The sequence below is a fragment of the Protopterus annectens genome, chromosome 2.part2, assembly GCF_019279795.1.
Source record: "Protopterus annectens isolate FY-2018-M chromosome 2.part2, PAN1.0, whole genome shotgun sequence".
NCBI classification, from domain to species: Eukaryota; Metazoa; Chordata; order Ceratodontiformes; family Protopteridae; genus Protopterus; species Protopterus annectens.
In genome coordinates, this window is record NC_056730.1 from 743,981,442 (window position 1) to 743,997,403 (window position 15,962).

General features: G+C 37.3%; 1 protein-coding gene across 1 annotated transcript in view; it reads left to right on the plus strand.

The window, feature by feature from the left end:
• KIAA0825 (KIAA0825 ortholog) overlaps positions 1 to 15,962 on the plus strand; it is a 1,661,419-nt gene that overhangs the window by 1,452,525 nt on the left and 192,932 nt on the right. The window contains exons 19-20 of the mRNA XM_044064463.1: positions 2,485 to 2,641; positions 3,534 to 3,692. Coding sequence (XP_043920398.1) covers positions 2,485 to 2,641; positions 3,534 to 3,692 — 316 coding nt within the window. The remainder of the gene's footprint in view (positions 1 to 2,484; positions 2,642 to 3,533; positions 3,693 to 15,962) is intronic.

The window sequence follows — 15,962 nt, forward strand, 5'->3', positions numbered from 1 at the left end:
GTTTTTTTCAGTAAAGTGTTAAAACCCTAATTATCACATCACCATTCTTGCATAGTTGAATATGAATTGTTCACTTGTGCTGAATTCTCATAGTCCTGCTGTTAGGCATTTTTTTTGGGAGGGGGGGTTGAGAGGATTTACCATGCAACTACTAGCATTATTTTAAAAATGACTCTTATGTATGTTCAACAGTCAGTTAATATGACCTTAGAGCATTTTATGATATATTAACTGACTGTACGCATCTTCAGCCTTCTCATCAAAACTCCATTAAATGGAGATCTGTTGTTATTACAGTTTAAGCTTTTTTGTCTTTGGCCGTTTCCTGCCAAGCAAAATGCATATATTTTCTTTCAACTTTACAGCTTTGTCTTTAGAGGAAAACAAAACAAATACAGCTAACCTTTTCAAAGATAGTTTTGCTTTAGCAAAATGTTAATGTGTTTGAAAGGACATGTAGTAAATATAAGGTTACAAAACTGTTATTGAAAATAAAAATAAAAAAGATTCAGTTTAGACTCTCTTGACAGTTATATAAAATGTATTTGACTTTGTCTTGCACAGTAGGAGTGAAAGTGTCTTCACTAAGAAAAGTGTTAGCTCTGTATATCACCTGTCTTGTACACGCCTTGTAGACATTGCAATTCATTAAAATAGCCTTCACTTTATAGTAACACCCAAGAAGTAAACAGTCAAGTTGCATTCTGGAGAACACAGAGTCTAACAACTAAAGAAACGTCTGTCTTTGCAAAGTAATTTGTCGAGTTGAAGATTATTGTTTTTCATCATGGTGACCCTGGCTTGGCTGCCTGAGTGCATACATAGATTAAGATGAATGCAGTTATTCCTTCGCTGAGGTCTGCCTCTTTCAGGGCACATTCTCCCTAATGACATGATTGATAGGCTGTCCCAAATCCAGAGAGGAACTCATTAATCATACCACTGACTGAATCCAATCATCTGCTTCACCTGCACAGTGATGGACAGGAAAGGATACAATTCAGGTTCTGACACTGATACACTTCTTTGTCAGAGGGCTTCAACTTTTTCAATGTCAGACTCAAAGATGCCTGACAAGTGACACAGTTTATGCTACTGTACTTCGTAGAAAGAAAGGCCTTCAAAATACCGTTTTAATTCAGAAGATGTTATTTGGATTCCAAGCTGTGCAGTGCATAGTAGCCGAATATAGTCAAATTTCACACAGTATAGAACTTCATCAGTGTGTAATATGCATTCTGTTTCAATCCCTTTTAATCCATAGTGAATTTTGAGATAAAAGGTAACATTGTCTTCATGCAAGGACTCCTTGTGTTGACTAAGTTTTCTCAACTTGTAATTAACATCATTTTTCTGCACTGTGACTAAAACAGAAGTGCATTGTGATGCCTCTCTTAAAATGTGTCAGTTACATTAGAGTTTTATTATGGCTCTGTAAAACCTTATTACAAATGGTTTTAAGAATGTTATAGCACAATTGCCTAATTGTGTCTTAGATGTACTTTGCTGTAGATTTTGCAAATGTAAAAAGTACCTTTTGCATATTTCTTACAAAAGGATAGCACTGAAGCATGTGTCGTATTTATTACAGTTTTCAGAATGCTGCCATAAAGCTAACATGTGGAAGAAAATGTTGACATATTATTTGATTATCAGCTACCATAGTTTAATAAATGGGAATTTAGAACATTCAGGTTTTGTAAATCTTCATGTCAGGTACCTGTGAAGATGTGGTCAAAAATCATGTTAGTACGAAAATACTTATTACAAAAATGGGTAATAACAGGTAACGGCATCAGGACTGTTTGAAGAAAACACTTAATCATGAGATATAACCTGATATGTTTTTTTTTCACGTTGTCAGTTATGCTTGAGTTGATTTAAACTTCACTGCAGTTATTTTTCATCAGTGTAGTAGCTTCTTTCAAAGCCTGTATCCCACACATATACACTGCAGAATAGGAAACTGTTGCTTGCATAATATTTTTTGCCTATAAATTATTCATTGAGTATTTCTGAATATTGTGCAGTTCAGCATATATTATAGCTGCCTGGTAAACAGGAGGCTTTGCAGGAACATTTTGCTAGTTAGGCATTTAAGATAGGCCTATAAATATACATCTTCAGGCCAGTTTTCAATTTAACCAACAATGTCAGTTTGTATAAAGGCATTTGATACTATACAGCTAATTTAATTTGGAATTGTGTTGTCATCTTTATATAGTTTTCTTTTGGTATTTCGGATAGATTTTATGTAGAAGTGCAGTTTTTACCGTCTGAAAATATAATTTTGTTTCTTTCAGAAAAGATAAAAGATGGAGAGAGTCTGTTAGAAAAATAAATAGTAACACTAGGGTTAAAAGAACTAAGTAATAATGACCCATGTTTAAATGGTGTTCTTTTGGTTATAAAATGAGTACATTGCAATTTGCTTTGATCCAGTGTTGTATAAGTTTGATCTGTTTGCACTCTCTTCTGTTACAGTGCTTTTATGTCAGAAAAGAGTTCAGCCTTTCAGGAGGAAGGCAGTACAGTTGAACTGACTGAGCAGAAAATAGCCATGATGGTCCTGGATATCTGCCACAAGCCAGGTGGCGGTGAATACCTGAGGCAAATTTATCACATCATTCAGCTCAATGAGGTAGGGAAACAGTCTTTTTCCCGAGCAATTAGGTGTGTACTGGCTTGAGGCAGCATCGGCTGGCATATAAGGGTTAGTCAAGGAGGAGCTAATGGTTCTTTAAAGTCAATACCAAACTCATTGTTAAATGGTAATGGAATTCATTTATGATTTAAATGTTTTTTGAATTTCATTCTGAAGCCTTTTAAGCAGAAACGTCTGATTTTTCTCTCAACACATAATTCTTTTAAATAGGCACTCCTTTTTGTTTCAGGCGCATGTGCTCTGCAGAATTCATCATAAGTTTACCAAGTAACAGAAAATATTTTATGTTCTGGTGCAACTGTGTTCTCTAAAAAATAGGTTATAAAAAAGTAAATGAGCCGCATAAGGAGAAAAATCTCTTTATGAGTAACAATGAGCTTTCTTAACTCAAGATTGCAGGTTCACTATGCCAATTATGCATTTTATTTTACACAATACAATATACAGAATGCTTACAATGATTAAGTAATGTGCTTAAGGGCTTTTGTTTGCTAGATAAAAATGAGCACCTGCAATAATGACAAAATGGTGCTTTTGTTTAGTGTGCGTGACAGAATTTGTTAAATTATAGTCTTTTGTCTTTTGCCTCAGGTTGCCTTTGCGCTAAGCAAACAGTAGCATAGCTCCTTTGCTGACCTGGATATTTTAGCTAATTTATGTAGTGTGTTAAGATGTGTGACATTCCATAGTAACACCTAACTTCACGCTGACCATATCTGCTGTGGGCAGACTGACATAATGTAAATCTGAACATATGATAGAAGGTATTGATGTGCTGTTCTAGGCTAAGTGTAAGTTACCTGCACTACTGAACTGCTGAGAAAAAGGTTCTTGATCTAATTAGCTTTTGTGTATTCTCTTTCTGTAGGATTTTTTGAAAGAGTGCCTTCCTTATGAAAATGTTTCAGAAAAAGTTGCATTTTTCACTTGTCCATTGAACTTAATTTTGCCAGACACAGAAGAGAAGACTGCTGCATTTAATCCTCTTGTTGTCTTCAGCCACTGTGGAGATGCATGTTTGGAACAGGTTGGTGGGATGTCAGAAATAAATTGCAAAACAATAATGTAAATAAGCAGTACAGAGAATAGCCATGTTTTTAATAAACTAAGGTTATGCAAGCTAAATAAGAGTATTGTGTGCATAACAGCATATGTGGGATAATGGACAATATAAAAATGTCCTTACTTTTTTATTTGAATATGAGGACAGGTGACAGTTTTTAAACTTCTGCTCTGGTACAAAAAGTTCAGAGAGGATTTCAAAAGCTGTATACATGCATGCAGGGAACTTTAATAATGTAATCTCCTGCAGTCCTGCTGCACTTTGTGTAGATTTCCCTGACAGCAGCCACTCATGCATATCTGACAAGGCCTCATTCACCTCACCAGGTTGTTAAAAATCATTTTCTTACTCCACGTTTAGAAGTGTTTAAGAGGGAAGAGAGAAAAGTAGGTCAGAATTCCAAAAATTCAAAGTAGCAAAAGATAAAGTTAATAAAAAAAACACTTGCCAAGAGATACAACTACAAGTAGGCAGACATGTAACCTTTGTAAAGGAGGATATTGGGTACAAGATAAGAGAGGTGGAGGGACACTGTCCTGTGATAGGATCAGGACAATGGTGTGGTCATATCTTAGGTTAAGTACCCTGATAGTTAAGGTAGAGGAGGTGCAGTTGTGATACTGGATTGATGCAATGTGTGAGCCCCCAGACTTGTAAAAAGAATAAGAGACTGCAAGAGAGTATAAAGGAGTGAAGCAGCAGAATAGGGTTATACACATGAATTTGAATATAGCAAACTGTGAGATTCAAAGATGCTGAACCCCAGTGCTTTCATCTGTCTGGTGTGGAATTGCACCATAAATGACAGAATTATAGAATGTATGTAACCAAGATGGAGAGAGTCAGAGAAACCCAAATGAAGGGTCACTATGTGGTTTGATTTGGGGGCGGGACTAAGAATACAGAGAAAATGGTTATATGGAGGTTGATTATTCTGAGCTAAAGGCAAAGTGAGGGGTAAAAAAGCTTTGAAAATGGATCCTGAATGTAGCACTCAGGGTTATGAATACAAATTTAATGAAGAGGAAAAAAAAAGAGAAGGAATGGAGATGGCCACTTTAGCTACATAGGAACGTGAGGCCATTGATTAAGCACAAGACAGCACATATGAGAGATGAAACTGAAGGGTTGGGATATGGAACCAGCTGAGGAAAAGGAGGCAGATAAAAGGAAAACAAAGCAGGTGAGAACAACAAAAAGTCTGATCTAAAGGAGAGTAGGTAGAATGAGTCAAGAAAGGGAGCAATAAAATTAAAGGAGGGACAGGGCTATCCATGCTGAGAATTGATGAGGAGAATATCAAGTGGCAGAGGAAAAAGCAGAGATATTGAACGCACATTTCTTAGTCATATTCCTTTTCTTAATTTCCATTATAACCATTCCTGGTGCACATGGAGTGACTAATATTATATTATATATATATATATATATATATATATATATATATATATATGTGTGTGTGTGTGTGTGTGTCTACTTCATATGACCTAAATTTCATTTGATTGAAATTCATTTGACTGAGACCAAAACACTGAAAGTTCAAAAAACTGAAAAGTCATTTGACTGAAACTCATAACACTGACACATTAAAGTAAAAGGTATATGCCCTTTTCCCCACTGTAGTGCAATCCTGGAGTTAATATATAGTTAGGGGGTGTGTGGGGGGCACCAGCATCACCAAAAGAATGACAAGATCCACAATTCTCTCCCCTTTGTAAGAGCATGCTTTCATGCTCTTGCTCACTGAAGTACTGCCATTCAGTGGCTTGGTACTCCACAAGCATGCACCCAGCTCACAGACCAACTTCCTTTTTTCCTTCAAATGAGTGGATAGCCCTTGGCTGTCTCTCCCAAGATAGCACACCCATCCTCTCTATCAGCTTCTTCAAGATCCTGAATGACTACTCAAACTCATGTTGCCCATATGCTGCATGTAGTTCTGTGTTAAGCATTAAACCTATCAAACGTATTCATGAAAATGTTACATATCATCCTTATGCTGCTGAACTCTTCGATGGTCTCAATGTTTCTTGTATTCTACCTGTCCCTTATAGCCCCTCTCTCACTCTCTCTGTCATTCTCCTTTCATTTGTACTTACTGGACTACTTACTCTGGTTAGTTACCCATTCCTTAAGCATCATCATATCACTTTTCAGTGTGTAATATGCGATATTCTGTCTTTCCGTCTCACTTAGAAGAATTATCAGTTATATGTGTAATTGCATGACACCAGATCCTTTCCTTCCTGTTCGTGCATTGCTGTGTCTCCATACCTCTGAAATGCTTAGAGCAAGAAGTCTGGACAAAGACACAGATAACGGGGAACAAATACCCCAAAACTGGAACACTTTTTAAATATGGCTCGTACAGAATTAGAAAGTTGATAGAATAACAGGTTTTGCATTAACATGAATTTTATGAAGCATAGGAATTCTGAAACTCAAATGTCTATCATTATTTTTTTAACTTAAGTCCTCAGTGGTTTGCCAGAAAACTAAATTTTTTATGAGGAACACATCAAAAATATGAGGCAAAAATCTGGACACTCTGTGAAAATGTGGAGATTTGAGAGGAGTGTGTGTCTCTATTCCTCTCATTAATGCTAGTCCCCCTCTGATGCATCTTTTTATCGCTAGTATCCTGACTGGGCTTAATATCCACTGCAACAACACTTATTTCCATTCTTGTCTTTGTTGCTCTCTTCTTTTTTCCATATACTGCATCAAACTTCATCTAATTCCACTCCTCCCCCCAGAAAAAAACTCTGCAAATTGCTTACTGCTGCCCATCTGTACATGCTGTTGAGATTCTTTTGCACTGCTTTCATTACACCCTACCCTCCCCACCCCTACCTTGCCTTTCTCCATTTTTCTGTTTTGATCTTTTTGGTTTCCTAAGGTATAGGTCTAGCTTCTCCAACCATTTATTGCTGTTTTTATCTGCACCACATCCTTTTTAGGACTGGCACAGTTTCCCTAAATGTGGCATCACCGTGCACTCTGGTACCACAGTGTTCATTCCTGTGTCCATTTTCTCCAGTCTTAGATTACCTTCTGGTGCAGAACTAGTTGTTGGGTTCCAGCATCTCATTAACCAAAGAGCGCTTCTCTAGTTCTTGTCCACATGGGATATAGTAAGAGAGAAGACCAGACTAGCAGAACTCCTCTACTTCTGCCATTTCATCTAATTGTCATTCACACCAGAAGAAAGGTTACTTTTCTTTACTACAGTAACCTCCATCTTCTGGAAAAAAAGTTGTTCATCTGTAGCACCCATCACTTTGTACAATCCCTTCCCCTTGACTGGAATAGGAGGGTTGTTGGAATTCATCATAAAGCCCTTCAGAAGCATTTTTCACTCTTGTAAAGCTAAAAAACAAGAAAGTAATGTCATCTTCTTCCACCATCAATTCCTGTGGTGGAGTACATTAGTACTTGTCTTGTTTATTCCCTTTTATCTGTTGTTTGTCTTACTCAGTGGATCATTTTAACTGTAAATAATTTTCTTTGGGTGTATGCAGGGATCTATGTAGTATATCAGTAAAAATAGTTTTATTTTTTATAGGTCTGATTCAAGTATCCTTAGTCTTACATTCCTCCAACACATCTCTTTGCTTATTTTACCCTCTCTGCTTCTTGTTGTTATTGTTCTTCTTCTTCTTTGTAGATTCTTTCCTTACATAATGCATTCACTGTTTCTATATAATTTAGTTTATTTTTGAGACTTGCACTTCCTTTTTAACAGCTTTTTTTCATTTGTTGGTCTTCCATCATGTCCCTCATGTTCCTCATTGTCATTAGCCACACACAACAACATAATGTTTTTTATTTCTTCCATAGCTTCACTCTTTTTTCATAGGATCTTTTGCTCGGTATTGGGCAGTACAGTGACAGAAGGCATAGTATTGTGGCCTCACAACAAGAGCTACTCTGGTTCAATTTTTAGCTGGGATGCTTTCCATGTGAATTCTGCAGGTTTACCCTTTGTTTGTGTGGTTTTCTCTGGGTGCTCTGGTTTCTTGCCACACTCCAAAGACATTTATTAGGTAGATTGTGTACTCTATTTGGTCGTAGGTGTGAGTCTGCATGCATGTGAATGGTATAGAAGAGGAACTGAGCCAGGGCTAGCCACCCGGCAGTGTGAACCTTCGATCTAGGTGATTGTCACTGTTGAAGTGACACCCCAGTCCAATGTGGAAAATGGGGAAAAAATCAGTTGGTGATGGATAGATGGATTTCGTTCCATGGTAATCTTTTTTTTTTTTTTTCCCATCATAAGATACTTTCAGAGCATTGTGATCATTAGATTAATCAAAGCATGTGGTTTGCTATGAAAGAGTTTTAGAACTACATGCCATCTCTTAGAAGCCTTGGCTATGCGCCTTACTCTTTGTTTTGAATGAATGTGTCACTTTTGCTTTTATGCTTGGAGGGAGTTACAGCAGAGGAAGGAGGGCAGTCGCTACACATCAGAATAGAAAAGAAGGAGGTGGCATGTGAATGGACTGCCCTATGGGAAGATAAGATAGTAAGGAATAGGAGACAGATGGGCTTCTTTCCTCTCCTCAGGAATCTGTACATTGTGCTTACAGATTCCATGATGAGTATCCTCAGCTGATCAATGTTCAGTGCATAAATGCCAAGGACTAAAATATGACAAGAGGGGGTAACCTTGTGTATGTGGTAAAAGTGGGGAATTCTAGGCCAGTTAGCCTTACAGCAGTGGACAATAAAGTAATTGAGAGAATCCTGAGGGAAGGAAAGGGGCTTTCTTAGAAGATAGCAGTCACCAGGACAACATCCAACACGGATTCACAGTTAAAGGATCTGTCCATTGATCCTGATTCTGTTTTTTTACTGGGCTACAGGAGATCTTGACAAGAGATTACTCATAGATATGGTCTACCTGGACTTCAGCAGTACCTTTGACACAGGTCAGGACAGGTGACTTTTGAATGAACTTGCAGGGGTTTGTGACTGGCCATATACTTGGGAAGAAGATTACTAAAAGGGTAGGACAAAGAGAATTGGGAGAGAGATAGTGTTAGAAATAGGATGACTAGTGGTGTGCCACAGGGTTAGGTTGATGGTACAGTACTCCTCCATGTATATGTTTTACACATATCTGAGGTAGTAAAAAGCAATGGCATCCTCTGCATTGATGGCACAGGGATTGCATCAAAGGAAAGACTTGGAAAGGCTATTTAAGTGGGTAGATAGGCAGCTTCTTTTGCATGCAAATTCAACATTTTATACTACACCACAACAACTCCATTGTGAGGTGTCTGCCTGGAGGGTGAGTAAGAATGGTGGCAACAGAGCAGAATGATTTGGGCATTTTGAATACACCTGGACTGGACTGCCAGAAGGAGAGTAAAAGAGCATATCTTCAAGGAGATAGACTCCAGAAACAAAGATGTAGTACTCTCCCTTGTATTGGCTCTGGTCAGGCCACAGTGTTTGAAGGCCATACAAGAAGATGGACATTAGGTTATTGGAAGAAGCCTAGAGGAAAATGAACATTTGGGTGCATTGGTTAGAAGGAAAGAAGAATGACCAGAGACTAACGTAGCGTGTGATAATCTCATTAGATACCATAAGAAACAGGATCATGTTGTAGAAATGTTAAGGCATCATACTGAACAGGATGGACAAGCGAGAGAAGGGAACATGGGCTGTAAACTTACTTACTGGATCTAAAAAAGTATTTCTTATAAGAGAGAGAGAGTTCTTGACTTATGGAATGGGCTAATAGAAGAGGTTGTGAAAATAAAATCTACAGAGACATTCAAATCAGAATGGAACAGATGGAGAAAATGTGAGAATGAAGTGAAGGGGGAAATTGCATGTTGAATGTAAAGGGCAGACTTGATAGGCTGATTGGCTCCTTCTGCCGTGAGTGTATGTAAACATGCATTTCTGCCTGTTTTATCATGTGTTCTGTTACTAATTACTAGATTTGCTAAAAATAACCTTTTGTCCTTCACTTACTGCAGCTTTATTTGTTTACATTTTTAAGGATGTGCTGTGAATTCTGACATAATATTAACCGCTAGTTGCTGGAATTAAAAGTTCAAGTGAGGGAGGCATTTAACAGTTGTAGGTTTGTCTCACATACTTATCTGCAAATGTTATGGCCCTCAGCAAGTTAGACAGTGTAAATGACACAAGCATGTTTCCCAACTATTCCTCATTTTGAGGAGTAATCCTCAATTTGAATGTTAAACATTCCATATTCCACCTTGTTCTACATGGAAAAGGGTCTGTTGCGCATTCATTAAAAAAATATTTTAACAGATACCCATGGTTAGATTATACCAAATCAGTAATTCATCCAAAGAACTTTTGTGACTATGAAAAAGCATATATAGACCACACACACACATCTACTGTTGTACTATTGTTTCTGACCTTAATCTGTACATTTTCTCCCCTCATCTACTCTTAGAAAGGGTCTGATCTACTGGCCTGTTCAACTCAGCAAAGTAAAATAAAGAAATGGTGTAAAAATGAATAGCTAGATAGACTGTAAGGTCAACAGGGACATAGACTTCTATATATTTTTTTAAATGAGTCATAATAATTTTCAGGCAGTATTCCACAAAATGTTTATGTGGGGAGATCAGCTGTCTGCTTTTCTTAAACATGGATGCAATTTATGGTATTACTCCGTGAAAAAAAAAAAAAACTAAAGTCATGTACTGTAGTGTTTTGTTGAGGTGGAAGTGCTGGTTTTTCATATAGGCTTCTTTCAGTTTTCATCCTGTATCGTGATTTTTTTTTATGTGGTGATGTGATAGTCAAGTAGCACCACTGCCATCAATATTTAATGTGCAAATGGACCAGCTCTGTGGGGTTTCACTGGTTCCATGTATATGCAAAAAGTAATTGTCACTAAGAGTGTATGGTAATATTGGCCAAATGTAGCTTCACCTTTAAATTGTAATACATTTTCACAGCAGTAAATGCAGTTATATACCAGTTCGTTCATGCATCACATATGACTGAAAAACCAAGTGCAGTACAGCTTATTTTATATTTTTTTAATTTGATATAGCGTTAATGCCACTTAGTTCTCTTCTCATACATTTCCTTTGAAAAAACAGTAACATTTTTAAGTTTGATTATTCATTTGGTGCTTTTCTCTACATGGTGCTCTAATATTTAGGTATATTCTGGCTTTATTTCCTGCCTAAACAATGTTTTTCATATGCTCGCAAGCTTTATCATTTAAATTACAAGGCAACTGAGTTGCGAGACTATTTCTGCTTTGCCAGTACCCACTCTTTGGCTGTGCAGCCCATTTATGTGAGGGCTAGGGTGTTCATACCATGGGTAAGTTTATGAATACCCATCCAGTTGACCATCTCCTTTGTAAAGGCAGACAATGTGTTACACTGCTTAATCTGGAGAGGAAGTTTGTTCCAGTGAAGGGACAGGCACTGTGTAACATCTTCCTTATTTATTTCTTGCAGCGGATTTTGATCTCTGGCCCTAGTGATTGCTGAACTCATAAGTGGTTACTAGGCTAATGACCCCACAGAGCTTTTTTAAACTAGACATGATTCCCAAGAATCATACTCTGTACTTTGTACCTGTGAAATAAATACCTTAATCATTATGCTAACTTTCAACTGTTTGATTTATTGACGTGTAAGATTTCTTAAACTACTGGATCCCTTATACCCATGTAAGCAAGGCTCAGATCACTCTTACAGAATCCATGTGATACTGAGAGTAGAGATAAACCCACCGGTCTTTCTTGGTAGCTAAAGTCCTTTAAGCTCATGATCTTTTTATTTGTAAACCACTGAACTCTTTCCAGTTGCTTTCCAAGATTAATAAGATAAATCCCACTGGAGGTGCTATACTCACTGATTATTCTAATCAATGGGAGTCCAAGGCGGTAATGACTTCTGATCTGGAAGAAATGCTTTTTGCTATGAGTTGTGCAAGGTAAAAGGATTTCCTAATCACTGTTGCAATGTAATGATCAAATGTGAAATAGCTCTCCATAAGTACTGAAGTCTCTCACTACCTTTCCATTTTGAGAGGCTGTGTTATCTATGCTATAAGCTAGAACTTACAAACTGCTGCAGTTTTGCTCGTTTTGATATTGATCTTTTTACCTTTTTTAAAACGAGAAACATCTTTGTTGAATTATTATGTATGACGTAGGCACTCATACATTTATATATATGTTTTTGATGTTGATTTTGAGCCAATTTTTGTATACCAGATGTCAAGTGTAAGCTACTTTTGCAGTGCATGTATGCATGTTGCAGTACCCTTTTATACCCTTTGCATTGCTTAGCCAATGTAAGTTTTGCATAAGTCTTTTTATACACTTTATGATCATATGGTCTGAAAAAGGAATGCTATAGGATATAGGTAGATGGGTCTGACTGTAAATCCTTGCTGCTGCATAACGTTTGCCCGTACCTTCTTCAGGAATCAACTTTTTGTGAAACACTCCCTTTTTCCATTATAGGCACTTCATGTGCCTTTGAGGAATAGGAATGCCTTAGCTATTTCCTTCAAATTCTGTAAAGTGCGATCCAGTAGATGTACCTCAGCTCTCACTTTATACTCCCAGTTTCTCCTTTGGAACTCTGTATCAGATACAGTCTTCCTGCCTACCAACCTGATATTCCACTAAATAACTCCCTTTAGACAAAATCCAGTACCTTCTGAGAGTTGCAGCTTGAATTTAGGCTTATCATTATGATTCATCTATTTTTCGAAGAGGTCACATTACCATCCTCTGTTGTTGGTTTCAGTGCTGGCTGGGTCTCATCCCTGCTGCTTTCCTACATGGTTGTCCCATGGTTGGTTGTATGTATTCACATGTATACAGGGTAGTGTATTATTAATGTAATTACTTCGTAGGACATCTTGCTAGGATATTATTAAATACTGTCACCTGATTGTCTCTCTGCCACACTTCCCTTTCCAAATGAACCCTTGGCACCAAAAAATTTGCCCTTCCCATGGTCCTAAAGATAGAGGACTTCCCTGGCAGGTAATGTTTATCTCAAACAACTGTAGACTTAACAATAGACATACTGTTACATGCAGTCCCTTTTTAGCAGTGTTTGTTCTACTCTGTGCCATGTGATAACTGGAGTCTCTGCACCTTCAGCACAAACTACTATTAGTATATTGATACTTCTGTTAGCTTTCTAAAATGGCTTTTGTTCCCAAAACCATTAATTTGAACATATGGACCAGATGTACCTCATCTGGTTACACTGGAAGCATTTTACTCCAAGACCTTGTTGAATACTCTAGCCACTGTTTCCTTTTTGTCAGTGCAACCTGCTTTGAAAGTTTGCACTGCATCCAGTGATTCCCTCATACTCTTGCATGGTGATGGAGACCCCTTCCTATGGATTTGTCTCCTCCTGGCTAGGTAGATTCATGCTGCAAATATAGACCATACAACTTGGTCAATAAGGGAACAAGGCTATAACACAGCGAGGCTTATAATGGCTCTAGGACCAATAGCCTAGTAACCTTCTATGAACCTGTGAATCTATGAAACTCAGTTCCTTAGCAGTGTCACACTCTCAACCTGCTAATGAAATTGGTGTGCTCTCAGGCAAAGTAGTAAGTGCTTGTTACATTATCATAAGGTCTCCTACCCTTTTAAAAGTATTGACTTGAAACGAGTCGCCCTCATATGATAGCGTTTTTTTTCTGCAATATAGTCAGTCACATTTTCATCTAATTTTTTCTATGGTGTCTGAATTTTGTCCTTAATTTTTAGAAGTTTAAAGCACTTAAAATATTCCTTATTTTACAGTAACCCAAACTATCAGAATCTAACAGCATGCATTATCTTACTCATAATCACAAGACAGTCATGGTAATGATGATGTAGAAGGTTATAGCAGCATGATGAAGCGCATTACTGTGACCATTTCTACCACTTTCTGGTGATCACTCATCAAATTAGTTCACCAGAAGTGGCTGTCCATCTGAGGGGCAGTCTGTGAGTGAAATCAAAGGGTACATATAAATGCTAATTCTGTGAGAGCAGTGAGTTTAAATACATTACTGTGGTCATATTTTCTTTTGTTTTCCTCACATTCTGACATCTGGGATACAAAGATCATAGCTGTCCCCTTGAAGGCTAGGGAAGACAAGCTGTATGTGCAAGAACAATTTAAGTGACAATTGCTAAACCGTATTAGTAGCAATAACCAGTCATCAGGAGGGAAGTATATCTGTCTATGAGCCAGAGTGATGTGGTTATTTCTTTAACTTTCTTCACAGCGACCTCTCTGAAAGTGTCCGTCTTTTGAGATAGGCATGAGGAGGCATGCTTTATGACAACACAGGTCAGTTACATGTCACTGTTGAATGATCACTGATATAGCTTGGGGTAGTGTATATGTCTGACAGCAACAAGCTGAAATATATTCCTGTCGACAGTTTATTTTTTTATTTTCTTATTGAGACATTAGAAGTATACAAAATATGACTTTTTTGGGGGTAAGAGGTCAGGCTTTGTGTGAAACACAAGGGAAGTTGCATGACCACTGTTAAATAATAACTGATATTGATTTGGGGGAGAGGGACCATGAATGCTTCTGAAAACAACAAATTGAAAGACATATCTGTGGCCTTTACATTTGTGACATACTTATAGTCAGAAGTGGTGTAGTGTGCCCAAAGAGGCACATTCCACTGGAACAGTATGTGTGTAAAAAGGCCTAAAGTTGATAGTATATTTTTACAAAGACAGAAAAGAGTCAGCCTATGCTTTGGCTTTCTATTTAATTTTTTGTTATAACTTCACATCCTCCATAAACCAAGTGTCTTCAGAGGCATTGCATAGTAAACATGGGAAAAAGTCAGGTTGTGAAAGTTAATTTTTGTAAACATAAAATGATTGAAGTACATTTGCCAAAACTGCATTCATTGACAGTGGAGTTTACCTCTTTCTCCATTGTTATTCATCCTCTGAGATGGTATATAGGGGGGGTGGGGGGAGGGAGCCTGCCCCTGCAAAAAAAAAAAAAAAAAAGTGTTTCTGACTGCTTACAGAAGGTAGTTTTGGTGAACATTTTTCGTAGTTTACACATTTGCCATATGAATCCAACAGAAATTCACTTTTTTCCTCAGGGGTGACTGTGTAATTTTTAAACTCAGAAATATATTTTGCTTTTATAACAATTGAATTAAAAACAATACCTTTTGCCCCTAAAAGTGATATGTTTCAGCATTTCAACTGCTATGTCATAAAAAATAAAAACAAAAAGGGAAGGCATTACTGAGAATTGTACTTGGCATTCAGAATCAATGTGCATCTATTATTTTACCGTTGTCCCTTAAAGCACAGTATAACTATGGCTTATAATTGATAATTCATATTTGTTGTCCAAAAAGTATTACTAGTCAAATGGTCTCAGATACAACCTTGTAATCATTATCAGCTACATTTTTTTGTTACTTGAAAATGTCAAATGGTCTCAGAGATACAGCCTTGTAACGATGATTCTCTGCCATTTTTTTTTTTAAGTTTTTGGTCCCTAGAAATGCACACAACCAAATCTGACTCCTGCTTGCAGTAGCAAATTCAGGCTCTGGTGCAAAACACTAAAGAAATTGCATGCACCTTACTGTCTAGCTTTCAAAATGAAAATGAATTCTTCAAGTCCTTACTTGTCAAAGTCAAGATGTGTCCCAAGTGTCTGCTCCATCAGGCTGATTGAAATAACTCTCATAATTAACTGACTGCCTTGAATTAACATTGTCTGTCTCTGCTTATACAAGTCCAAAGCAGAACTTACTGTAGTTTTCACTTTGATTCAGATTTTGGATAATGATGCTTTCTTGTTTCCACAGTTGCATACCAATGGTGAAAGGTGAGATTCAACAAACCAGAGACCAAGTAATGAAATGATTTTTTATCAAGCTCAAAATCTCCAAACAGTATTAGACATTGCAACACAGTATACATTTGTCAGAGTTACGCAGTTATATACCACTTAATATCACATGTTACATTTTAGTAATGTGAAGTGCAGTGCATCTTCTTTTATTTGGTCTTTTAAACTATTATTTAGCTTAGTTCACTTCTTATGTGTTTTTGGTTGAAACAGTAACATTTTTAAGTTTATTAGAGTTTGCTCACAGGAGGCTTACCCACTTCATACATTCATTTCATGTTACTCACATTGTTTATTTCAGTGTTTTGAGGCAGCTGGAGCCTTTTCTCACTTGCAG